Genomic DNA, 26,683 nt, shown 5'->3' with positions numbered 1-26,683 from the left:
ACTTTTGCTACAACCATCTCCTTGATTATTTAATTGGTCTACTTTTGCTAAATACCCAAGTATGGCAGTGGAGTGGTGCAGGTTGGTTTGTCTGCAGTATAAACTGCCCTGATGCTTAACACATCAACTTTAATCTCAGGTCCAGTACTGCATAGACTTAGAGGAATAATAAGGAAACGGCAGCAGGATTCAATTTTCACCTTTATTCAAGTATTTCACAGCAGTTTTCTCAGAAATTACAGTAAATGTTCCAAAATTTAAAAAATAACTTATGCTAATGTAACAAATTCAGAAAATGCACAAAAATTATGGGTGTTAAATACATTTGGAATAAAACTGATTAACCCAAAAACAAAATTGCAAAGCTATATAAAACAAAACTTTTATAAGTCAACCAGATGAAATCTCCTTGTTATCTAAGAAACAATTTTATTATTTGATACCAGCAAATGTTGTGACTAGTGGAAAAAAAAAATCATATACAATTCATGAGTACATTGCGATTATGCGGAACAGTTTCAACCAGGCATTCAAGTCCCTGGTAAAACACAAGTCCTCAAAAGGAAGAAAAAAAATCAGGGGGGCTACAAAATAATACGATAAAAGAATTATATTGGCAGCTAGAAAAACCTAAGATGTTTTTATGAGCACAATGGGGTTAAATCAAGAAAACTGACTCCATGAAGCACCCAGCATCTATTAGACACTACGCCAAGAAAACTGCTCTGCCACAGAAATTGTCTCCTGTGCTTCGGAGGAAGAAACTCAGCAAGTCAACAGTGAACTACTGAATGTTTTAAGGCAAAAACCTCTTATTACTGGTGAAAGCCTAAATCAGAGAGGAGAACCCTGGCAATCAAAAGGTACAGTATATGTATTCACCGCACCTAATCTCTTTCATTTCCATACACCAAATGATTGCCTTCTAGCTCCATAATCTGTGGGCAACACTAAAGCACCAGGTACAAGACAGTTAAACCAAGGGCCAAAAAAAGATCCGTCAACTCTGAAAGTGCACATTTTACACTTAAGACTCCGGATTCAAGGCTTTCATCTTCCCCCTTCTACTGAGCTGACTATCATCAGAACTAGGAACATGTTTGGGTTCGGAGTACGGTGGGGGGGGTCTACCCTTGAGATGACAAAATGCACAGGGCAGTGTTTTGCGGTGGTGAAGTAGCAAAATGAATAGATGGTTTTGGAGCTGGTCTGAAAAAAAACAACAGATTATTGGCGACCATTGTTCTCCAGCAACAGAAAATGGGCGTTTGCGATAACACTTCCACAGGGCAAAATAATGTCATAGAGCTTAAAACAGTGGTCAGCATCTCAGCAGCATTTCAAAGTTACACAATGCAAAATGATTAGACCGTTTCTCACAATCATGTTTAAAATGAAAGTTGTGTAGCCCATTTATTCAGGCACCACTAAGTATACCAAAGTCATTTACCACCTATACTGTAAACCAAGAAAAAGCAAAAATCAACTTTACAAATGGAATAAATATATATTTAAGATTAATAATGCAGCAAGAACCTGAGAACTGTAAAAAACCCTTTTTTCCAGAAACTTGCTACAAAAATGTTGCTACATTGCATTCAGCACAAATTTCCTGTTTGTAACAATTCCCCAATTTCTTTTACGTACAAAAGGTTAGGTTAATGAATATTAGACTGTAAAAACACCTTGTCATAGAAATAATGTTAATAAATAATTAGAAAAACAAAACCACACGAAAAGCGGTGAGAGTCCACCTACACCCAGCGTAAGACAAACGAGAAAGTACAGTGCTCTGCATTGGGCCTGCTTGTAGTATGATGTACTGAAAGGGATAGACAAAAGAGCAATACTTCTAATTTAAATATTGATCCATACAGTAAATATCCTTACATTAAAGAAGCTGGATTTTTTTTTTCCTTTTTGGCTCAAATACAAAAAAAAATATGAAGCACTTTGGATAACTGCAGTAGCAACAGAAATTGTCTCATTTTGTAAATTAACTGATCCAGTACCTTAGCTTGTGGTATGTAAACTGTACACGTATTACAGTACTTAAAATACTGTTGGTAACCAGTAAACAGCTGGGTTTTAACAAAAAAGAAAGCTGAGGTAGCTGTGTTTTTTCTCTGCAGTAGTCCAATATAAATTCCTCAAAATGTTATCTTGCATATCTTTGAAGGCTGCACCTGACACTGCATGGAGGGTGTAGTGAACTGAGATGGTGAAACTGGCCCTGGAAAATATAGAACTGATGAAGCATTCTGAAATCTGAGGCTAAAATACCTGGCTTGACGAAAAAAAGCAGCAAAAATAAATTAAATAAACACCATAATGCTCTATAGCCTAACATGGATCATCACTGCCTAGGATGGCCTTGTTCTGTTCAATGGGAAAAACGTGCTGAAAAACACAGGAACATATTTTTAGTAGTGTAAAAATGTTTTTAAAAACATAGAAAAACAAAACCCAACAAAAAGCATTATTAATATATTACATACACTACATAGCAACAAAGTCTTTCCAGAAAACTTCTGTAATTAGTCCTACTTGTAATATCTGTACACTTGAGAAAAGGCAGGGCTGCACACCCATAACGCTGTTCCACAGAGGTGGAAGCTGAACTTTGCCAATGGAGAAACACACAGAATTCTCCTCTAAAGTTGTCTGAAAAGATATCAGAACATGGAAACATACGGGATAAAAAACAGGTTTCGAATTTAAGACTGCGGGACTGTACATATCAAGTTAATTTGCAATGTTTTTCTCGTCCAATTGTTACAACACATGTATCTCTTCACAGAAAACCACCTAGGGGTTTTGCAAATTTTAAAAACTACCACCACCTCAGTATCGGACGCACTAAAATCTCAAAATGATTTTTGTCTGGATTTGTCAAGCTTACTGTAACGAATCAAGGATGTGGGATTTACAGTTTCACTGAACTTTTACCGACATTTATACATTTATGCTAAATTGTGTCTGTTTATGTTTGAGTCGAGATTTGAGTCAATTTTTAAAGAAATGAAAAATGTTTGTTTTCTGACTAACTATTTACTCTATTGGCACAGATTTCAAATAATGCAAATATGGAGAATCGAGAACGTTTCAAAGCCAAATTAGTCAAACCTTACCTCGATCCAGTAATGGGACAATGGCAGCAAACACATTCAGAAATGGCAAGTGACTTGAAACAGGATACAAACTTTATATATACAGTCCAAAGTGTTCTATCAAAGTAGAAGACTCAATAGCTGGTCATTTTTTATACAAGCACTAGAAGCGTGCTAATAGAATTTTGTATTGTTAAGGGTTTTCTTGTTTCAAATTGTGAATTAAGGCACATGCTAGGCAGTGCAAACCACACAAGACACTGTCTACCTGAACTGCATCCAGTTGTTCCAGCTAGGTGTTGCAATAAAACATACCATTGAGCACAAATCCTTTTTTTTTCCTTTTTAAAATACACAATGCATGTATAATGGCAGTAATAACTAAGTGGAGAGTTTCAGTTGCTATCTCTATAAATTTCATGAACATGAAAGCAAACTGTGCCTCCTTTTTTCAGCCGATTCTCGGCTCCGATTACAGTAAGTCGGGACAAAACCCCCCAAAGGCTTGTTTAATGCACTTGCTCTTTCTACAGCTGCACACTTCCATTTCATCTAGTTCATTACAGCTTCAGCCCTCGGTAGTTTTAAAAACAGCGAGGCTCAAAAACCCTCCTGATTAAAAAAACCCCATCAACATTTGTATCATGTTTTCAATATTTTGGAAATGATCGCCTGAGCCCGCATCTGCCTGCGTCACATATAAATATATATATAGAGAGAGAGAGAGACAAGACAACACCCAGATCATTATCTTCATACAATAAGAAAATTCCTTATTTCACATAATAAAAGAAATTGACATTTTTGGCAGATATATCTGGGGAAGGCAGATGGACCTTCCTAGAAATTCCAATTGATCAAATAACACACGAGTATGGTAGGACAGGTGGCGCCCCTGCAGTCAAAGGCTTGCAAAAGGTGATACAGTTTGCTTGAGAGAAGTGAGGCTGCTTCCCTCCCCCGCTACACCCAGAATCCTCTATGCTTAATAGAGAGTTTTGCACTCACTGCTGGAAAAGTTGGTACTAATTTCACTAAAAATATTTTATGGAAACCAGGAGCAGCAAATGGAAATATGATAGCACCAGGGTCATCAACAGCATTGGCATATGTATATCACTGACGCAAAATAACCTTTGAATGAGTCTGTTTGGTTCTGTAGGCTGGTTGTGTCCAGGTACCTGAGACAATAGCACCAAAGTCGCCATCAATAAAAAGTGAGTTTTTTTTTTCCTTTAAGACCAAGGCTCCAGATGGGCTTGGCTCTGAAGAAATGGCTCAGAAGGCTGGTCTCCCTCACGACAGTCTTATCAGGATCAACCTGCTTCGCTCCATCACAGGAATGTTTCAAAGTTTTTTACTGTCCTCTCCATTTCCTGGAACACAAAAAATAAAACATTTACCACAATGTCATATCAACAGAAACACTGACTTGTGTTACACGTGGTGCAGTGCAGTTTAGTACAGATGTTATACACTCACACACAAAGTGGTTCATGTAAGTAGTACGCAGGTATTTATTTGAAACGTGATTCTATGATGAGAGAGATCTTACATGTAACACTTTGGTGTTAAGCTGCCAGTATAGTGGTAAATATTTTCTGTAATGGTGATGCAGGATTAAGCAACTGCATAGAAGAATGGCCTTCAATCCCATGATTCCACTTTCTTTCCTACAATTCATTTTTATAGGCATCCTATCTAGAGTTCACTGTTTACCAAGGATAATGCGGCTTGAATACTAAGGACAGGAGTCAAGCCCAGATGAACACTAATAATGGTGCAGTATTAGCACCAGGGGTGTTTCAAAAAGAAACAGAGGATAGGAAAAATGATCATATCATGTTCTAAAATGAGATGAGACAGGGAATGGGTTGGGATTATCAACAGGGTGGGATCACGTAGAGTAAATCACATCTGTACTGACAGCAGATATCTTTTTTCTACATTATACACAACAGTATAAAGAAGACAGGACAACAATTTCACACATAAGTGGGGATCCGTCTGCGAAGGCTATAAAGTACACAGAGTGCTTTCACACTGCTGTTGGAAGTTATGATGATGGACCTAGCAGAACATATTCCAAGATAGGTCATGGTCAAGTAAACAATGTGAATACCATATGAATGCTCAATTCCCTTGCCCCTGTTGACAATGTCAGGGAGACACGTCATAACTGTTAAAAATTGTGAAGTCCTGTACACATGGAAGTTAAGAGCAAATATATTTAAGAGATTTAAAGGTACCTGTTTATCTAAGCAATTGCTGAATAAACTACCTGACCATGTGGTGGGTACTGATTCTCTGAGAATGTCATAATGTCCTTGGATCAATAAGCTACAAACAAAATGAGTCCAACAGTTCGTTTGTAACTGTGCTTACTTTGGCAAGCAGGCCTTTTCTGGAGCCAGCTTATTCATGTGGATTTTTAACACTTTAAGGCACAATCAACAACGTGACTGTTTTCCTCATGCTTTCATGGATAATTCCTTTCCTTACTACATCCCTCTTCATCCTCCAGAAACTTGGTTTTAAATGGGTATGAGAAGCGAGAATCAAGAATGTGCAGACTGAAACTTGTCAGGGATATCAAGGTTCACGCTTGCTGGAGCAGTAAAATGTAGACTGTAGGATTAAACACTTCTATGTATATGAGACGACAGCTGCTGGAAAAAATCTCAGGATGAAAAACATGCAAAGGGAATCAGAAAGGTGGGAAAACCAGGGAACAGCAGTTAAAACATCTGAACAGGCAGACTTAGCTCATGAGACAAAACTTCTCCAGTATCACAGATTCTCAAAGGAAAGGATGAAAGACACAAAGTTTATCTATCATAAATATTACATGACTGGCATTTCCAGATTTCCAGACTACATAAATTTCTACAGGCTTTTCCATCATATCAAGTGATGAATCTGCAAAGGTCATTTTTAACCTTTATTATCATGGCATTCTTCATTCCCCTCCCCCAATAAAGCCATTGACTGATATTGAAAAATGTACCACACATCTGCGGCACAGTGGGGATGGAGGAGAAAAGTCTCTAACAATGTAGCTCTTTTGTTGTGGCAAGAAGCAAGTCAGCGTGACCTTCAACGCACAGTGGAAAACCAGCCTGCAGTCACTTTCCCCACAAGACAGTCCGCTCCCTGCCATAGGGAAAGGTCTACCCGAATGCTTCTTCATTATACTACTGCATTATGAAAGGGAAAGTCTCTGGCACCCACAGCCTGCAGGTGGAAGCAGAAGAAAGGAGCCCTGGCTTTTATCGCCACTCAGCCTATCAATCACTCTGCCTCCCCAGGCTTTCTCTGCTGTGCACTCCAAAGACGAATGGATTCTCAAGGCGCACAGAAAGCATACTTAACTTATTCATGCTTTTTTTTTATTATTACTATTCAACAATAAAGGTTCAGCCTACAATCTAGACTCAAATACTGTTGATCACCAAGGTCTTCTTCCTGGTAAGGGGGAGCTATCCTTGTCCTCACTGACACTGTCACCCAACAAGTACTGAATGTAAGAAATCGCGGATTTAAAAGAAGAGGGACCACTCCTGATTATATTCTAAGTAGGTCCAAGTTAAAGGGCAAGTTTGAGGGGAAAACATGTATGTTCATACAGTCCTGTTAACAGGCAGTACACAATTAACTGGAGAGAAAAATACAAGCTGCTAGCTCTTCATGAGATGTGGACTAAATAAGGCTTCTTACTGTTAACGTGATTGATGGAATTTTTGTCACGTCTGAAAAACCTAACACTCCATTATTAAACATTTCAAGCAATCTGTCTTATCCTACGGTTCTGTTTTCCTTCACTTCCAAAACTCTGCCTCGCACGCCAGCCATCCCTAACATTACATCTGGCTGCAGGAGAAGGCTTGTTTTTTTTCCCCACTCTCTTGCTTGTGTGCAGCTGTGCAGATGATGCCAGTTTTCTGTAACACAAGTCAAAATTCTGGAGTGCTGAGAATTAGGAAAAGCCATGTCGTTTGAAGTTTTTTTCAGAAACGCCAGTTTTGATATCCACGGACAAAGGGGCTATTTTTGTAAAGAATTAATTTCTGGACATGTTTCATTATAATAGGTTACAGTTATTAAGAACATGTCATCACAGCAAAGCTGTTCATAAGCTGAATCGATCTGCATTCAGCTCCTGGAACTCTCTACTCTGTGCCAGTTCACCAGTTCTCTGCCATAATTCACAGCCAACACTGGAAAACCATGAAAAGCTTTTTGGAGATCCTGCATCATCCTGCCATGTCAACATCTTACAGCAATATGTTCTCTTGTGAACACAGTTTATAAGACAATGCAGGTAAGAGGTCCTACAAAAAAAACCCAACATTTATCCAAGGTTTCTCATTCCTTTTTAATAAAAGCAGGAGAATCAAAGCCTAAAGAAGGGTAGTACGAATTCACTCAACACAAAAATGATGCATGTGACCAACTATGACTGTTTTGTTTTAAATCTTCGATGACAAGATTTTTTTATGAACTCAAGTTACGGTTGGAGATGAATTCTGATCTCTAGAACAGCCCGTTTCCCCAGGTCATCTCTGCCAAATGCTGCCGATGCTATATGCTGCAGGTAGTCGTTTCGAGTCTTTCAATTTTTTTTGCTGCTTATCTCATTGCGAATGGGGAGTTTCTAGGGAGAGAAGTCTAGACTGTCAAGATCAAGTGAGTTCCTGTGCTGGAGCATTGCCGACTGCTAGACGATGGCTCACAATCTCCCCACAGTCCCTCCCCCATTCCGATTCTCTCCACAGATCCAAGAGAAGCCTTTCTGTGAGCTGGCGCTTGTTAGCAGGAAAGATAGCTCTTCTTGCAACTACCTTTAAAGCTGAGAAACAAAGCCCCTATGTACGAAAAGAAAGCTCCATGTTACCTTAAAGCAGTGATCTAATGCCAGAATAACATATGCCTCCATTTCAGGTAACAAGCTCCAAGCAGCCTCCTTATATTAACATGTTTTTTATATTGCTTGCCTTGCAGACAGTGTTTACTTTACCAGGAAGATACCCATCACATCACTGTAAAAGTAGCCTTATTTTGCTGGCATTGGTAACAACACAGAACACAGAAAACAAAACTACTTCAAATGCAAATGCTGCCTTGGGGGGGGGAGAAGGTTGCACTTGCTGATTCACAGTTAAATAAAGCCCACTAGGAAGAAGGGCTGCTTCCAACAGCATTCTGAATTAAGAGCTGACACGGCGTCGGACTGCATTACTGTTGATGGAGAACTACCCTGAACTAACTGCAAAAGCTTTATTGCGGCCTTGCCTCATAATCTATAAGGAAAAATATTCCCAATAAGAGACTTTATTTGATGAGAAAGGTGCAAAGGGCAATAGTGGATAAACATATCTGCTGTATAGGGATAAAAAAAAATTTAAATAAGATCCAAGCTACAAATGAAAGTAAAATCTTAGGATCTATACCAGCTTAAGGGTCATGCTCTTTTTTCCTCCTATAATGAATCTTCTTTCTCTGGCTTAACAGCCGCCTGAAAGATTGGTCTGAATCCAGCAGAGAAAGATTCCCTGTGGCCCCTCACCTCTGTAAGATGAGTCTTATCATAGTCTCTGCGGTGCAGATAGATGCACTGACTCAGCAGAGAGTACAGCCTCTCCAGCTGATCCACAGTGTAGTTTTCACTCTTCTTGGTTACCAGCTCCAAGAGACCCTGCAAGAGAGTAATGACAAAATATTACAGGTTGCAGCCCTGGCTTTGCTTTTATCTCTCAATATACTTTATTATGTCGATACAATTTCATAACTCCATAAACCTGCCTGAAGACAGGGACCTGTGAAAGAATACTTCCTACAAAATATAAAAACAAATGAGTCTCTTCCATAATTGCTACCATAAGTCTACTCCTGATTTGTCAAAATTCAGTTGCCTTCTTCAAATAAAGAGGTTGTGAAAAGCCGATGCCCCTCTCATTTTTGAATGAGTTTCCCCAGGTACTGAAAGATTAAGCAGTGTTTTAGAGAAACAGTTGTAAGATTTGTTTTACGTAATTCAGCGACTTCAAATTTATTTGCAACAAAATTCCTGTTCTTTCATGTCATAAACTGTACAAAATATCTAAATTGGCAACATAAAAATATATTTAAGATATTTTTAAGCAACTGCACCGTATATTTCCAGCCAATATCAACAATAAAAGTTATGTTGTCTGCACATAAATGTGCACCTGAAAATGGAAGTTTTTTGGGGGTTTTGTCACAAAATTCATCTTCTGATCTCTTGTACTTATTTTGAATATTCATGCATGTACGTAATAAGGGACAGGTTAAATCCACACTGAAAACCACAAAGTGGATAAAAAGGTTTCAGCTGCAGAGCCTTCTTCATGTTCCTTAGCAGTTCAACGCTGATGCCAGTGCCCCAGCTCAAACCTCCTTAGAATATTTTCTGCTTTACCCAAGTTTTTTTGTCAGAGTTTGTTTGTAAAATCAATACAATTTACGAAAAACATCAAGGCATATTTGATTCATTTATGTTAAATTTACATTATTATAAATTGTATCTTAAACATATAGTGCTTTTCAACCAAATGCACTTTACACACAGTAGAGGATCCACTTTTAAAACAAAACAAGAATTAAGGAGGAACTCCTGGGGGGTAAGAGAGTGCAAGCCCGTAGTGGAACATAGCCAAGGTTTCGAAAAGTTTCATGGGATTGTCAATGACCGTCAGGACCGTTGTCCAACACCTCACCCATAACAGAGCACCTCCTACCTTGTCACCATACACTGGCATTAGTTTAAAGTCAGAAGGAAGAGCACCACCTATTGGTCAAGGATCACAGCAGCACCCTGATTTCCCCTGAGGTCTCATGTTCCAATACTGACCAGCTTCTGACATCAGGCTATAAGGTGATAACACTTCTGCCTTAAAAAGGGAAGTTTCAAAAATTCCAAAATCAATCCTCACACTAGGCGATCCTAAAATATTTAATAACACTGTACTGCTTTGAATAAAAAAAAAATGCACATTAAAAACCAAAATTCATATAATGAAGGCAGAAACTGTCTTTTAGATGGCAGTTTTGGGAATGAATCAAGGAACATTTCAAAGATTTGTAAAAAAATATTCTTACACAACCACTTTCAATAAGGACTTTACATTAACATAACACTTCACATCACTGTTCAATTAAAATGTACACATTTCTGAAAGAACAAAATTCATAACCAAACATTTTGCCAACTTAAGACTCAAAACATTTGCTTTAGCCCCGGGAAAAAGTGCTCTTTCCAACAGATCTCTCCCATTGCCTACAAAAAGCCAAATGAAACCCGGTCAATCTCTTAGATGGGATTTAAAAAGGCATTACAGCCATCCTTGAATTCCTCACAGCGAGGTCTCTGATACTAACTTTTTCCCATCTTTTTAAGAAACTGTACATCACAGGAGAAATGATTTCCTCCCCATCTACCAACACTTGGTTCACCTATCAATTACTTAAAAAACAAAAATTGTGCTTGTCATGATACCCGTAGGTGAAATTCTTGTCACATCAAGAGAAATAACAACAGAGCAAAACTGGAGAAGAACTGTACCATGACATCTGAAGACCAGTTACAGATACTGGTGCATCTTTTTTCATCTTTTGTAATTGATAAGCAGAAGAAATAAAGATCTGGAAAACTCCACTCTCCCCAAAAACAATATTCACCGTCAAATCCAGCAAAGGCATTATTCACAGGCTAGATGGAGAACAACACTGCTGCAAGGTGATACAATCACTACGTAGCTATCAACATTATGTTCAACACACTGGGCAGCATGACTGCATGGTGTGCACTCACACCCAGAGTGTTTGAAGACTGTCCTGCCTTCACTGCAGGTACATAAGCATCATTAAGAACACAAAGGTTATGAAGGATAAAAGGCCACTCGACCCTTCACAATTGTTTGGTTGCTAGCAGCATACTGATCTACAGTATATATGTCATCCAGCTGTTTCTTGAGAATTGTGAGGAAAACATTTTCAACAACATTGCTTGGTAGCTTTCTCAAGATACCATACACATTTTGAGGCCATTCTAAAACTCAAAACACATCCCCCTAACTTCCAGTTACGCACCTGTGTTGCTGTTTCACTGTTGAAGAGAAAGTAGTCCATTGGGTTCACTTTGTGAAAACAATTCAGGACTTTCACTACTCAAACCATGCCCATTGTAATCCACTCTGTCTCCAACAAAATAAACATTCTTAACCTGGTCACTTTAGGATATCCAAGCATCCACTTTCAAAACACATTACCCAGTACAGGTTGCAAGGGAGTCAAAGCATATCCCGGCAAGTAACGGGCCCAAGGCAGGATACACACTGGACATGATGTCAGTCCAACACAGGGCAGATACACAGCACAAACGCTCACACATTCACACCAGGGTGCAACTTTCCCAGAAGCCAATTAACCTACCAGCACGTCTTTGGATTCTGGGAGGAAACCAGACAACCTGGAGGACCTGTGTGTTTTCCATGTGAACACAAGGAAAACACACAAACGCCACACAGAGAGCACCCCAGGAATTAAACCCAGGGCCCCAGCACTGTGAGGCAGTAATGCTGAATCACTAAGCCGCCATGCCACTTCTTACGACATTCCACTTGGAATTACTGCCGTTGCTCTTCACCGACATTATTCTAAGGCAGCGATCAGAATGGTGTGCCAACCGGAATTGCACAAAACATTTTAACGACATCCAACAAGTGCATTGTATCATGTTTAATATTTTCAGTTAAATTCTACACTATTCACTATACCCTAGCATTTCATAGGGTTTTTTAATTGCTTCTCCACATGGTTTGAAACAGGACAACGGTGAGTCAGCAATGTCCTAGAAACATAAGAGGCTGAAGTGGTAGTCGCCCAACCGGAACCGTGCCAGGAATGTTCAGAGCCACAGGAATAGGCGGACTCTACGTTAAGAAGCCACCACTGTGAAATCACACTGATATGTCACAGCAGCCTTGTTTGCTAATAACAGGTTATTTTATGCTTTTTGAAAATATGTGAATGACGCCTACCTATTTTTGAAGCAGGACTACTGTTTAAACAACAGCTTACCATTTACACATCTCTCTTACTCACCCACCCCTATTCATGACAGAAGTGTAGGGCAACCTGACAGCTCTGAAATAAATTAATGCACTGTGCCAATCAAAAACAGATGGAGGAACCGAAGCACTCTTCCTCCCCTAAAGATTTAAGGAAAAGCAAGGCATGCACAGCATACAAGTCACTCAGGTAAAGCCATTTTAAAAACTATCTTCAATGATGAACAGGAACATTCTCTCTCTCAATTTCTCCATTTGGCTTTCAGTAAAGTAGCCTGAATTGACAATATTTACTCGTCATATATATTTATATTGGGTGGGAAATAAATTAAAATCCAGCACAAATGCTCAAATAATCTCTCTCCTTATCCATCTTTACAACTAAGGCACCTTCACCTAAGAAAAAAAAACCTGTAATGAAGTGTTGAAATACCCCCTGGGGAAAAAAAGAAAAATTAAAAAAACACAGTGGCAATCATATAAACGTGAAATCACTACTAATTTTGTAATGTTATATAGATAATAATTAAAAGGATGAAGCATGATAAAATACAATTTAAATAAAATTAAATGTGTCATTAAACTGTTACCTTAAAACAAAAGTTAATATGCTAAGGACTAAGGACTGTGGTCAAAACAGTTCATTTTGAGGAGACCTGATAGACGTATCTGAAACTCTTAAAGACTTAAGACAATTTCCACCCGGACTTTCAGAATTAACAGTGAAACATGAATCAAAGTGCACAAGTGGAAAGCATTTTGTTGTATTGAAAGCTCAGTCCGACAGCACAGAGATCTTCTCTCACAAAATTCAGAAACACCTCTAAGCTACAGGATGCACACAGTAATGTCCTACAGTGACAGGCTACAACAACTGAATTTTAATCGCATTCAGGAAAGACTACAAGAGGATCAGATTCAAGCCTTCAATATCCTCAAAGGTTTTGACATATCTACTGGATTTCTTCATACTTAGCTGTGAAGCACAAACTAGGAGGACAAGAGTGGAAACCAAGCAGAATTACATTTAAGACTGAGAACAGGAGGCACTCTTTTACAAAAAAAACATGTGAGTATGGGTCAAACTGGCCAGCCACGATGTCAAAGACAACAGCCTGTCTTCTTTCAAGAAACAGCTGAACAAGTCAGATCAATTACCTTCTAGCAGAAAATGAGACAGAAGGGCAAAGTGGCCTCCTCCCATCTCTGACCTTTCTCAATTTTTTTTAATTTGAGACAGGCTACGTTATGATAAACTATCTTCGTCATCCTTCTCTTCTGCTAATATCAGGGTTACAGACATGTTTTCCTTTCATTTAGAGAAGGACAGACTTTTTTCTTCATGTATTTAAAGGAAGAGAGCACTTTGCTGTTTTTTTAGTGGGAAGGTGAACTGATGCTTTGATTGTGACTTGCTGGTGTGATACTATAGTGGATCAAAACAGGAAGCACAGTGAAACAGTGAGGTGCTATAAGTCCCTGGCTTAAAACAAGCAACATTCAAACCACACAAAAATAAAGGCAAAACAGGACTTAAGTACTGGAGTTTAGTCTTCAGAAATATAATAGCTATAATATGCTTAGATCTTCTCTGGGCACCTCCCACACAACTGTGATGGAACAAATGTGATAAGTACATTAAATGGGTCTTTCCTACAGGTCTCCAACAGTAATATCTGTTTTGTACAAACCCAACAAGTAGAATAAAATATATTTCTATGAGGCACCATTTCATTTTACTCTCTTATAGCAGAATGACGTAAGGTGGTCGCAGAACATTTCCTGAATTATTATAAACACAATATTACACTTATTAAACAGCTTCCTAAATGTGGATATTTGAGACCAGGGGTGTCCAAATCTGGTCCTGGAAAGCCACAGTCTAGCCAGTTATACAAGTCACCTTTAAATCATCGATTTGGAAACACCCGGAACAATATCACTTTGACCAATAAAGCAGGCGAATTCTGCAAGTAAGCAATTCAAGTGATGACTGGAAAGGAAAACGGCATCATTCTGTAGCTCTTAAGACCTACTTAATTCAGCTCTTGACATAACTGAACCAATTGAGTTACCACAAGCCCCAGGTTATTACAAACTGGTGATTTTGGGTTAACTTGTGAGACTGGGCTGCATTTCTCCTTGGCCCGAGTTGGTCACCCTTATTCTGGACGGATTTCCTAAAAATAGACAGTGCTGTAGACAAAGACAAATGACTCAAACCCTACTAACACCAAACAGAATTAAAATGTACTTTAATGCAATGTATCACAACCTAACAGAAGTTATAACATGATTTTTGAACCCCTGAAGTAGTGGATAGCATTAGCAGAGCCCTAAAATCCTATTGTAATTAGTGAAGCTGCCTTTTCAAAGTGGTTTCAAAAGAAAACCAAGAACCAGCATAGATAAAACCAGCATAGAAAACCAAGAACCAGCTATACAACCATTGAAAAAACAAACCATTTTTCTGTTCTTTCTACCAAGATATTTTGTCTTCAATTTCTCAGTTGCCAAGTCAAACTACCACCTCCTTATACACATACTGGGTAGGCTTTTCAACAGTATTTCATTTATTGTGCTGCTGCTTCTCTGATGCCAGTGTGAAGTCTGCTATAAATGACAGCAGACAGGGCAGGGAAGCGTCGATCAGTCTGGGACACAGAGGCACCAGGGCTGTCTCAGAGCCCCGAGGCCACTGGATGGAGATAATGGTGTGATATTAGGTGTCTCAGTAAGATGATAAGGTACAGATCAGTATGATGTTTCATGCTTTGAAAAATGATTTTACACCAATTATGTTCCCGTCCTCACTGAAGTCAAGCCAGTGGCCTCTATATTTCGCAGTGCTGGGAATCCAATTTACACTTGAATATTAGGTGAAACTCAGCATATCTAACTGAATAATGTCCAAAGTCCAGGGGAAGTTTTACGTTCCAGGTGTGTCAATCAAATCAATATATGGTTGCATGTCTGCTCATAACTGCAAAAGGTGCAATGTGCACTCTGGAAGTATATAATTTTATACCTTCAATTTTAAGTTACCTGAAAGCCTGAATCAAATTATTGCTGAAAAACTATTACTCAGAGTATGTTTAAGCTAGCACACTTCAAGATTATTCCCCACTGGATCACTCAAGGAACAATACAAAGGCATTTTGGCCAAATAGTAGAAAAAAAATAAGTTGCTTAAGAAACACACAATTGTCAAACAAAAGCACGTGAGTAGAGTTACTGTAGAGTTTACTAACCACAACTGTAAATATAGAGGATTCATAATTGAGGAGCAGCTGACAAAAGACAAAGAAATTGTCATTTAAAATTTAAAGTGCTTAACAGGTTTCAGAAAAAATAAGGGATGAGAAAAAAAATGACCACAACATGAAACCACCATCATAAATTAAAGACCTTGTGCATCACACCCTAAAAATTAATTTCTCCTTTATATTGTTTATATCATCAAATCGCCTGGGAAAAAAAAACAAAAGAATGCATGCAGTGACAGCCCCAGTGTGCCATCACTAAAACAGATACTATATTTTCATGGGAAAGTGAGAAGTTGAATTTCTTTTCCCAAAATATATTACATTCCAGTCATGTTAGGAAGCTACTGTGCCCTAGTATCTATGATTATTTCTATCCATATATAAAGCTACGCCCACCTACCCTTTTAAGACCAGTAATGGAGCTGCCCTCAATTTCTGAAGGCCAGTGTATACTTCCAATGACCTGCTGTAACCCTTCAGCTGTACTGTGCCCTTGCCCCAGCAGGCTCAGTGGTGTCACAGCTGCACCTGCTTGAGCTGTAAAACTATGCGACGAGACACTAATACTTTCTGGGCCAGCACAAAACTCAGAAATCCATTTCTCAAAACTAGAAAACAAAGCAACAACATAAAATAGGTAAGGCTGAAAGAGGAGAGGGGACTGCAGAGATGGTGATTTAAAAGTGCTGGACAGGTTGTTTGTCAAAGATCCTACATTCTTGCTATTATTAAGCATGCACTTTAGGACAAATTCAGCCAGCCTTGAGGTTGAGGCATACAATACAGAAATAAAACACTTAATTTGATCGTGTACAAACCATTTACTGTGGTTAATAAAACCCACCTGTTTTACCATAATGACTTGAGTTTAAGAATAATTGTTCGTATCTGGGTCAAGTCCTTTCAAGGACTTCTTCATTCAGTGTAGAGAAAGCCTTGTCACTGATTGTTAATGCTTTCAAGTCTCCCAGAATGGCAATGGACAGACACTTTCTACTGCTTTTTTCGGCACACTGCTGCTAAGAATCATTTTCAAAAGCAATTTGAAAGATTGTTCATATCTCTGGCACTACCCATATCACCACAAAACAAAAAACAGGCTGAAAAAACAGCCAATTTCTTGCTTGACAGTGTTCCTCAGTCATTTATTTAGTCGCTTGTTCTGTTGGTTTGAGTATTTTAGGAGTATTTTCAAGAATTAAATCAGAATAACAAGATGCAGTTGGTTTGCTGTGTTTGGATTTGTGTTTTTACATTATTTTGCACATTTGATTAGGTCTTATTGCATTCCTCAGCACAAAGGCATTACCCTTTATTTTCTTTCTTCACATACTTAGTGCTTTTCACTTCAGAGACTATTGCTAAGAATGGATGCTTGTTTCACAGCACTGAAAAGGCTAGCTTGTGTTACTTCTTGAGAGTTGATGATATGATAAATGTCAGCTTCACGCACTGTTAAACAAATGGCATAAATTGTATCTTTGCCATTTTACGACTTCTTGAATCTGTCGCTCATCGCTTCTGCATGGAACTGCGAGAATGGTGTTCACCATGTCAGGCACCCGACGAGCTGGCGAGTGATTTCCACTTTCTACACATGTGGAATCAGATCGATACCATGATTTATGAGAGACGTTACAAAGTACTCTGACCTTGGAGAGGAGCGCAAGTTACTTTCTTCTAACAGGATGTCGCATGTGGAGATCTGCTCAGGAACCATGAGGCAATCCTTCCAGCAACAAAACTCCTCTTGCTTGAATTAACATTCAAATTCCTTAACCGTTCTCTGAAAGAATTCCCTCGACACTTGTTTTCGTCCCTGTGTACGACTTCAAGCAATTTCAGAAAACTGCATCATTATCCCTATTTTTTTAAAGCTCCAGCTTAAACAACTAAAAAAACTGATTTTAAAGAATAACCTGGCTCTGTTTTTCATTAATAGACTGGCAAAGTATTTTGGTCTATATTTCATTAGCATTTTCATTTATTTTACTTATATAATGGCATGTTTTGATTACCATTTCCCCAGTATTCCTTAATATATATTTTTTCTTTCTACCCTTTTCCGTATTGCTTATCCATTATTAACCACTAAGATACTGAATGCAATCCATAAACGTCAAAAATCACAAGTTAAATTTTCCTTGAATGTTTCATGGTCATCTCAGTCTTTCAATGACCGGAATCTCAGGAATACATGGTACACAACCTACTGTGTACCTTAAGAGAAGGTATACAGCCCTAGACCCTCATAATACTGTGACAGGTTTTGAAATGTATAAATATACTGTATAACTGGGGATCTAAGACCAAAGCAGACAGAGGACTGCAAACAGGAGGAATACTGGACTGTCTATATGTCTATATATATATGAAATATTTTCATTGACCCCATTGCAACTGTGGTAATAGTTACTGTATGTATCCTGTATTTCATTCTATCCTTATTTCAAATACAGAATAATAGAAATAAAAGGCAAAAGCATATTAAAATATATTTATAGGTAAACTTCTTAAACTTTCTAAAAGACCAAAAAAGTGCCAAGGAAATGGATTTCCCCTTAAAAACTACAAAAAATACAAAAAGTCAAAATGAGTCAACTACTTTCTCTTCTACCTCTGTGTCCTATCTCCGAGACTTGCATGAAATTCCACATTCCCCCCACCAAAAAAAAAGATTTTTCTTTACATTTGTTTTGTGCTTTTCTGAGCTCCATATTTTGACTTTTTCAGGCAGTGGTCTTACCGATAATCGCTCATGATCTACAACAAGTGGAGGGGTAGGTTCTATTGGATCCTCGGGCTGCTTCTCCACATTTATTGCTTTCAGCTGCTCTGAAAGTGTTTTTTTGCACTTCTTCATCTTGGTCGTGCCTACCATAAACAAGTAGAAAAAGCAGAGTGTATGAGTCTCAGAACACATAAATATGAAAAAAAAGATGTTTCACATAACATACACATCTTTTATTGTGCATTTCGTGCTATAAAAAAATGATTAGCTGTATATCATTACAAGTTTTAACTATAACCATAATGTGATTCATTGCAGGTTACCTGAAAGGTAGCATACACTGACGGATGCAAGCTGACAAAAGAACGCCCCCTTCCAAGAGACTACTGTTCACTATAATTTATCTCGACCAATGTATAATTCACAGGAAAATCATCATCGACTACTCCACTGTCTCATTCTGCAGAGTCTTTGCTTGGGGAACATGCAGCAATAAATCTAGCAGGAATGATGCCTACAGGCCTGCAAGAGACGGAGCTAGGCTCTGAATTAATGGGCATGTTATGGAGCAGGGCAGCCAGAGGAAGGAAAATGAAAAGGCAGAAAGCAAGAAAGAAATAGTAGTCTTAATGGCACCTCTAAACATGCTTTAACTAGTAAAAAAACACCATAAATGTCTTTGTTTTAACATAGTGCACCCTTCATTACAGTCCCTTAAGGAGATCCTGGAGATCCATCCATTTAAATCCTACAACAGCTGTAAATTGTTAGCCAGTCTTACCAGCTTAGAGTTACAAGTATGAACTAATGGTTATGAGGAGAAACAAGAAACAAAGTAATGGACCTCTGGTCCTGGAGGGCCACATTCATGCAAGACAGTCCAATTCATCATTTGCTCTAAAACTCAGTGCTGACTTCCTGCAAGTTGAAAAGTAAGTGGTCCAATGAAACCTATTATGATGCCTACCAATGGCCCTGCTGCAATGTGCAATTGAAAAAGACTCAATCCAAAATAAATGTTAGCAGAGTTTAAGCTTTTCAAGCTTTGAGTTTTAAGCTTTTAAGCACTTTACACAGTTTCAAATTTACCTTCATTTTCATGGTCCCCCTCTTTAAGGTCAGAGGTGGTCTCCTGTGGCACACCGCTCAAAGAACTGCCCACTTTCGCCTCTTCTTGCTTTTCACAAAAAGCACTCTTCTTCTTCTCTCCTTCCACGGTCTCTACAGTCTGGGAGGTATCATCTGGGAGAGCAGGGGCTGCAGAGGCTCTGGCTTCAACAGCGATCACCTTATCTTCAGATAAGGTCTCGCTATCCAGACTGTCCAAAGACTCGTCGCCATTCATGCAATCCTGCTGTTTCACGGGGGTGGGCTTGAGCCCGGGTTCGGAGAGCTTCCCGCTGGATTCGTCTTGCTTAGGCCGGTTGTCTGGTCCGGGCACACTGGGCACCGGGGGCTCATTGGAGCTCTCTTCTTCAGTGGAGACCAGGTGCCCGTTCTCATGCCCATCCTCCCCGTTCTCTGCTGGCAGCTCCATGGCATCACAGGACGACTCGTCGTGGGTCAGAGAGGTGTCGGGCGGCTCCTCCCCGACTGCATCTTCGGGGCCCTCCGTGCTGGCGTCCAGCTCCCCGCAGTCAGCGGGCTCGCTGTCCTCTCCGCCGGGCTCCCCTCCTCCCTCCTCCCCCTCCTTCTTCAGGTAGCTCTTCTTCTTACGGATGATGCCCCGACCCCAGGGGGGCCTCCTCCTCGTCTTGCGCTTGATGTGATCTGCAAAAGCACAAGAGACACCGCTGCCTTAGGCTTCCGGAAGTTCCCAGAACAGTAACACAGCTTCACCCCCCACCCATCACCTGGCGCGGGCCCCTCCATGCGCATATTGGCACTTCCTTACACAACGGGGTGCGGGAATAAGAAACAAACTACCCTGCCCTGTTGTTGAAGCCAACATTCGCCTTGATGTGAAACCCAAGACAAATTTCCATCTCCCAGCCTCCTCTGCCCCTTCCATTTTCTTCTTTCTCCACTACATCCTCCTTATTTTCCCCAGTAAATCAAAGCCACTATGCTAACTTCCCACGTTACTACTCAACTACAGGCCTTAACCAACAGTACTGCACATCCTCCAGCCTGCACGCTGCCCTGGTGTGCAGGAGTCCCCATCAGCAGGTCTTTCTAAAGAAGCTGCAGCTGAGCATGTCAACACTCTGGGGGGACTGAACCCCGGACTCAGTATTTATATTGTCTCGGGTGATTTTCACCTCTTGGTAAATGTGAAGTTAACAGCCGTGTTTATCTTTTTTCAATGTTGTCCCAGTTTTTAACATTTTCCTGAAATTCAGTTCTGCTTTTGGCATTAGGATGCTAAGGAATTCTGTGAAAATATAAAAATCCACAAAAAAAACCACTAGGCCGTCTTTATTTAGGTCTTCATAACACTTTTTGGGCTGAATCAATTGCTACCAAAAAACTGTTCATCCATGTTACTTTATGTATGGTTCTGCTCATGTATCTGCTTTTGGCTATGGAATGGTCTTATAATCTACTATGCAAAGTGACTTGCATATGCAGTATAAGGTCATTTTTTTTTGCATTTAAAAAAATGTTTTATCGTCTTAATTTTTTATTCTTTTATTCATGAAGCTTACTTTTGCTTTTAAGAACAAAACATATGAATCATCTTCAGCATTCCGACAATTTTTTTTTCAAAAGCTAAAACTTTATAATTCTGGACAGACAGAAGTTTCACAAACCAAAAACAAAATTAAATTCAAAACAGCCAGCCACAAGGGCTTGATTACTCCCTTTTTTCTCTTCTGCAGTGGAAACTAATTAGAAATTAACATAAAAGCAAAGCCTCGTAATGTGTTATTAACCAGTTGTTTTGCATTCACAAAATCTGAACCAGATCAGCAAAAATACAGGACTTAAATGCAAATGCTCAAAAACACACACAGTGAATTCAAAATGGATAATATTACCACCATTTTTGCATCTGGAATTTGGAATTTGTTTCATTCTGCGTGAAGCAAACCCCATCCCCTTTAACTCACGGCTCTGCGCCGCAAGAATGGGAAGGATGATTTTGTTTATCTACCAGAGAAACCAACCGCAAGACAATGAGCCTCCTTCACGAACTATAAAACAAAAAAACAGGGACAGAACAAGAACACCACGCAGCTGCATACAAGACAAAAGGCAAGCACGCCACCGGGACGTGAAGAAATTCATTGCAGCAGATGGCCGGTAAGAAAAACCTTCATCTAAACTGCAGCAAATATGTTGCAGTGAGCAAGCGAAGGGGCTTAATGTAATGAAAACCCGAGCAAGTCAATTCTTATTGTTTTTGAGATCTTTCAAGATGTAAACCTTCCCACCCCCACCTAATTACAAATACAGTATATACACACACTCTCGCACGCTGGGTGACTACCTCCTAGAATTCAATTTCGCAATCTGCTGGAGGGCATGCCTGTTCCAAGAAACTGGGTTTTGTGTCTCTGCAAAACCAGCTTAGTCAGATCCCAGTGAGTCCAGCCAGGAAGGTCTTACTCTGCAGAAAGCAGAGCCAGCACAGAACTAAAGAGGGAAGAGGACTGAAGGCACGGGAGCTGCAGAGCTTCCTTGATTTAAGAACATCAGAAGCTTGATACCCCACAATCAGAGCTGATGCACTATTCTAAATTACTTGCACACACAGACAGCCAAAGCAAGATTCCAGTTTAAGATTAATTTGGCCACCATGACACTAAGGAGACTGATCAGTAGAACTGAATTTTCTGGGGGTGTCCAGGTACTGAACAGCGGGAAAGCGGGAGTAAATCATTACATCGTGCAAAATCCACATTTTAAAATATCGCTCATCCTTCATTAATAATAAATGATTTCAATAATTAAATAAAATGTTAAGTTTTCTGACTTCTCACTTTACTTTTTTAAAGTATGTTAAGAACCAAGGTAATTAGAGAAAAGAGCAGCTGGGGATGTTGCTGCACTGGGTACCCCACTGTGCCCACTGTATGCTGTGACCTCGTTGCCCCATGCAGACGACCCCTCTGGAGAAACACTGCTCCAATTAGTACATCAGAATGCACAATTGCCAACCACTGAATTAAGAGGAAATGCATTGTACTGTACAGCTGACCAGGAGGGAAAGATCTATTAAAGAAATAATTCTATCCATATTCATGCAGATGATCCTGACAATGGAATCAGCACTACCGTCAATCAAAAAAAAAAGTTTGCCTGGAGGGCAGCATTTTAGAATTAAAATTTCACTGTTGTTTAATCTTAAACATATTTAACTTTTCAAAGTACATACCATTATAGTGGAAATTAAACACTGAAAATAAAGAAAGAAAAAAATCTGCTTGCTGTATTATAACGCCTGGGAAAAAAGAGCTGAGTTTTATTATTAAAATGTCTTTTCTGGTATAATAAGTTCTATAAGGAGATTCATTTTTTCCTTTCTCCTTTCTTTTAGAAACTATTTGCTTCTATTAGTTTGCAAAAAGGGCTTTAAGAATTATGATTCATATTTAAGTATATATTAAAAAATGTAAAAATCGCAGATAATGAAATGATGAAAATACTTATTGTCCCTTTTACAACAAATAATGCACAAACTATTATTAATGCCTTCGGACAATAATATACCCACAACATTCATGATTATGTGATGAATTTCTATCATTTTAACTGTCCTATCCAGCAGAAACAACAACAAAGAAGAGAAAAGAGAATGCCTCAGCTCTTTAAATGCAGTTGTGGCTTCTTTTATAGAAGTTTTGATAAAAGTGATTTTCAACAGGAGGAGTGCTAATACAAGACACAACAGAAGCCTTTACTCAAATGACACTGGAAACTTCAAAGACTACAAGCAGTTTTGGGACGCACTTTAACGGTTTCTGGGAATCTCTACTAGAAGACTCCTACCACACGTGGAGCTGAAACATTTCTTGCACACCAGGATGCAGTATTATGGAATGCTGTCCAAAGATAAGACTTTAGGATGGCAATCAGGCAGCCATCTTGGTTTACTCAGGTGCCCCAGATATGCTCATCCTTGAGGTGGCAGAAATGGAGCAGGTGACATGGGGTGCATTTCCCTAAGCACATGATTAGCTGGTGAGGGAATTTGAAGAACTGCTCCAATGTACAAGGTAAAATTCCAAAGCTGGTCTGTGTGTTATAAGGCCTGCAAATTTCCAAGTCAATTGATATAGTGGTTCCAAGACAGTGGATGTTTGCAGTTGGCAAACAAAATGGAGGTCAGGAGACCATTGTGGTTTACACTGCAATATTTTCTGTCCATTTAACAGGAGCTGCATAACAGGTTGCATATCAGCAAGCACTTGACGACCCCCCGTGGGTGTGATTAGCAGAGCAATGAGCAAGATGAAAATCAAAAGCTGTTTTGTTTGCTCTTTTTCTGCCATATCAATAGGAGTTAGTTTTTCTGAATATGTATAAAAAATTAAAAGAAACTGCATTCATTTTGGACCACACTCCCAACTCCATTTTGATAAGTATATTCATCCAGTTGGTTCTAGCTGTATACTGAGCTGTACAGAGCTAACACTATTGGGTACATTTTGCCAAGCACATGGACAGCTGGTAAGGGGAGCATAAAGCATTGCTGTTACATGCAAGTGCAGTTCCGAGGCAGATGTAATAAAAAGCTTCAAGTAAAAAAGAAAAACTATCTAGACATTACTACAATGCGGAAAATCAAAGCTACCCATCAAAGTTAAAAAGGATTTTTTTTTTGCAGCAAGCAGCTTCAAGCACAAAGCTTTAAGTGATAATACACAAAATTTATCTGAACATCTGTCATCTCAATATACCGTGTGATCAAGACACTGAATGCAAAGAATGCAGCTTGTACAGGTGAATAAGACATTTCTTGGCCACATCTTTGGGGTGTACTGTAAGAAAGCAAGGCTTCTCTTGTACATAAGCTTGTCAGATCAACTCTAGTGCTCTAGTGGCACATCTCTGTTTAAAAGAAGAACCAGCTCATATACAGTACCTGAAGATCAATAACTGGCAGGAGCATCATCCTCCAATGCTTGTCAGAAATAATTTAAATGGGAAAATATAAGGGCTCAAAACCCATAAATCAGAAAAGCCTTAGTTGTTCTTTCTGGATTGGAAAGCACTGTTATTCAGCAAAGAGGAAACTTATTAAGATGGTCACAGCAATGCAAGGCATCTCATTATTTTCCTGGAAATATTCCTATTATTTTCTTGACAATTTTCATTTACCTGGATTAGCAAGAACGCAGAATTCTATTTCATTACCAGCTGGAAATCAAAACTGAAAACAAAATCACTGAAAAAGTAGGCCCAACTACACAGCAAGCTGTTAGTAGAATTATTTTACTGAATGCTTGACTCCAAACTCCAAAGGGAACCCGTGTAAAAAAGGGGAGAAATCTTGAAATCTTAGATAGTGTGATGTATTGTATAGCAGAGATCAAAGAAGGAAAACTGTTCCTTACATAGTTTGACTGGTTTATAGGTGCTGGATAAAACTGCATTCAGGGTTGAACAATAACTAAAGAACACAGTGACTTGGCTATGAAACTGGACTCAGTGTCTCCAGGCCCTAGCAGTCACTCCTAATAAAACAGTGGCTCCTCACTTTTCATGATGAGAGTCAATAAGATGTGATGTTGTTACCTTTTGTAACCCAGAATATAATGTTTAGTGATCAGTGTCCTTCACGCCTGGCTTGTTAATCACCCTGTTTCTCTGTTGGAACAAGCAGCTGTGATGGGCAAGAAAGCCACACCGTGGGACAAATCAAGCCAATCTATTACACATTTCATCGAGTTTGTTCAGTGCCATTGGAGACGTTCATCTATAGATTGTCTTGTCTGCTGGAGAAATTGGATATGAATGTGTCCTCATTCTACCCTATGGAACTAGAGCATTTTTCTTCTTGCCCTTTCACAACACTTCAGGTTTTGCAGTCGTGCTTTTTAATCATTATCTGTATGGCTTCTGTGCCCTTAGTGAGCTTCTGAATTGAAATCTCATTATTAAATGTCAGCTTGCTAAATCAAGTAATTATTCATAGCTGTGATTTTTTTATGCTGTGTTTACGTAACCTTTCCATTGCATTGAGGGGGAAAAATATTATATAAGAAGCTGTCCATGCATTTTTTTTTCCCCGTTTCAGGAGATTGCGCTTGTTATCCAGGAAAAAAAAAGGAATAAGTACTTCAAAGAAACATGCAGAGATTAATTCCATGCTGAAAAATTGTAGCCTTCCCCCACCTTTCAAAAATGGACAAATTTAAATCGACTTCTTTCTAAATATCTCAGTTTGTTTACAGATTGCTGCCTTCCTGATTTCCCCTAGAATGTCTCACAGATTTTCATCTTTTTGGACCCCTGTCATTTTTCCCCTACCCATTCTTACCTACTTTCATTTGTTCTTATTTGCATATTCCTGCTCTCTCCCGCATTCCCCCACACACTAAACGAAGGTTGCACATTGGCTTTCTTTTGTTACTTTCACTTCTTCCTTTGCAACAAACACGCTCGAACCTCTAATCACTTCAATGACCTAAACAACCCGCTGTGAAGGGATCAATGGTTACAGGGCTATAATAATAATCAACAGCTTTACAATACACTAGTAAGACCTCATTTTGAATACTGGGGACAACTTTTACCAAGAGACAAAAACAGATAATGCTCCTCTAGGAATCAGGACAGAAAACAGGGACCAGATACAGTACACGCCAAAACTTAAATGAGCATCCTACTGTGAGAGGTTTAAGCTTTTTAATCCTGAGCTGAACAGTCTACGAAGGGAACAGATTCAAAATAAAATATATTCTTTACACTTGTATAGCACTTTTCTGGACACTCCACTCAAAGCAATTTACAAGTAATGGGGACTCCCCTCCAACACTAAAGTGCAGTTCACCTGGTTGATGCGATGGCACCCAGGGTGCACCAGTACGCTCACCACACATCAGCTATCAGCGGGGAGAGTAATGAAGCCAATTCATAGATGGGGATTATTAAGAGGCCGTGATTGGTAAAGGCCAATGGGAAATGTGGCCAGGACACAGGTTTGACACTGTACTTTTCGAGAAACGCAATGGAATTTTTTACGACCATGGAGAGTCAGGACCTCGGTTTTATATCTCATCCGAAGGACAGTATCTTTTTTTTTTTACAGTATTGTGTAACTGAGAGTTATTGGGAGTTAACCCAATGGACTCTTTCAGAATCAGCAAAGTGAGCCAGGGGACATAAGTGGGAAATGTATTTAAAACAGAGAACAGGTGGCACTTTGGACAAGCTACCAAGCCCTTGTTATCGAAGCTGGCTTCGTTGCATCTTCCAAGAAACAACTGGATGAGATCTTCGGATCACTTAACTACTATCAACCAAGCATGATTTGCTATGGGTCACTTTAGTTCCAGGCTTAAAATTTTAATGACCGGTCCATTTGCAGACTGAAAG

General features: G+C 39.2%; 1 protein-coding gene across 1 annotated transcript in view; it reads right to left on the bottom strand.

Moving 5' to 3' along the window:
• Positions 1 to 183: 183 nt before the first annotated feature.
• Positions 184 to 26,683, bottom strand: part of atad2b (ATPase family AAA domain containing 2B) — a 96,989-nt gene continuing 70,489 nt past the window's right edge. The window contains exons 25-28 of the mRNA XM_015351536.2: positions 19,286 to 19,966; positions 18,212 to 18,339; positions 8,677 to 8,805; positions 184 to 4,486 (exon numbers count right to left, since the gene is read on the bottom strand). Of these exons, the coding sequence (XP_015207022.2) occupies positions 4,445 to 4,486; positions 8,677 to 8,805; positions 18,212 to 18,339; positions 19,286 to 19,966 (980 nt within the window). The 3' untranslated portion in view covers positions 184 to 4,444. The remainder of the gene's footprint in view (positions 4,487 to 8,676; positions 8,806 to 18,211; positions 18,340 to 19,285; positions 19,967 to 26,683) is intronic.

Source organism: Lepisosteus oculatus, chromosome 2 (assembly GCF_040954835.1).
Source record: "Lepisosteus oculatus isolate fLepOcu1 chromosome 2, fLepOcu1.hap2, whole genome shotgun sequence".
In the NCBI taxonomy this organism is placed as follows: domain Eukaryota; kingdom Metazoa; phylum Chordata; class Actinopteri; order Semionotiformes; family Lepisosteidae; genus Lepisosteus; species Lepisosteus oculatus.
Note: the sequence above shows the minus strand (reverse complement) of the source record. Positions and strands in the feature narration are given on the sequence as shown.